Here is a 405-nt window from a genome sequence, read left to right as displayed (position 1 = left end):
CACCGCCTCGTGTCCGGCCGGCCCGCACTCTGGGCAGGGCGGGCACTCACCTTGCGTAGCAGGGCCACCGTCTCCTTGGACCAGGCCGGCACGTACTGGACACTCACAGTGCTGAACAACTGCACCAGCGACTGCACGGCGCTGCTCGAGTGGATGTCGTAGGGCCTCTGGGCAGGGGAGGCAGGGCTGCAGCAGGCTCCTCCCCCGTAACTCGAGGGCACCCCACCCCACCCCAACCTCATCCCAGGGCGGCCCCAGGGAAGAGCCCGGGAAGCCTGCACCTCGGCCAGGGAGGCGACCAGAGAGGCTGCCCGCAGGCTGGGGGGAAGCACAGCGCCCCTGTACCTCCCCCTAACAGAGGACTTGGCCCCAGGGGACCAGCTGCAGCGGGCAGAGGGGGCGGCC

At 70.9% G+C, this 405-nt stretch overlaps 1 protein-coding gene across 1 annotated transcript in view; it reads right to left on the bottom strand.

Moving 5' to 3' along the window:
* Positions 1-405, bottom strand: part of STK32C (serine/threonine kinase 32C) — a 30,058-nt gene that overhangs the window by 2,183 nt on the left and 27,470 nt on the right. The window contains exon 11 of the mRNA XM_010859557.1: positions 51-318. Within this exon, the coding sequence (XP_010857859.1) occupies positions 51-318 (268 nt within the window). The remainder of the gene's footprint in view (positions 1-50; positions 319-405) is intronic.

Source organism: Bison bison, unplaced genomic scaffold (genome assembly GCF_000754665.1).
Source record: "Bison bison bison isolate TAMUID 2011002044 unplaced genomic scaffold, Bison_UMD1.0 scf7180017864456, whole genome shotgun sequence".
Classification (NCBI taxonomy): Eukaryota; Metazoa; Chordata; class Mammalia; order Artiodactyla; family Bovidae; genus Bison; species Bison bison.
The sequence above is the reverse complement of the archived record's forward strand: the minus strand, read 5'-3'. Positions and strand labels throughout refer to the sequence as shown.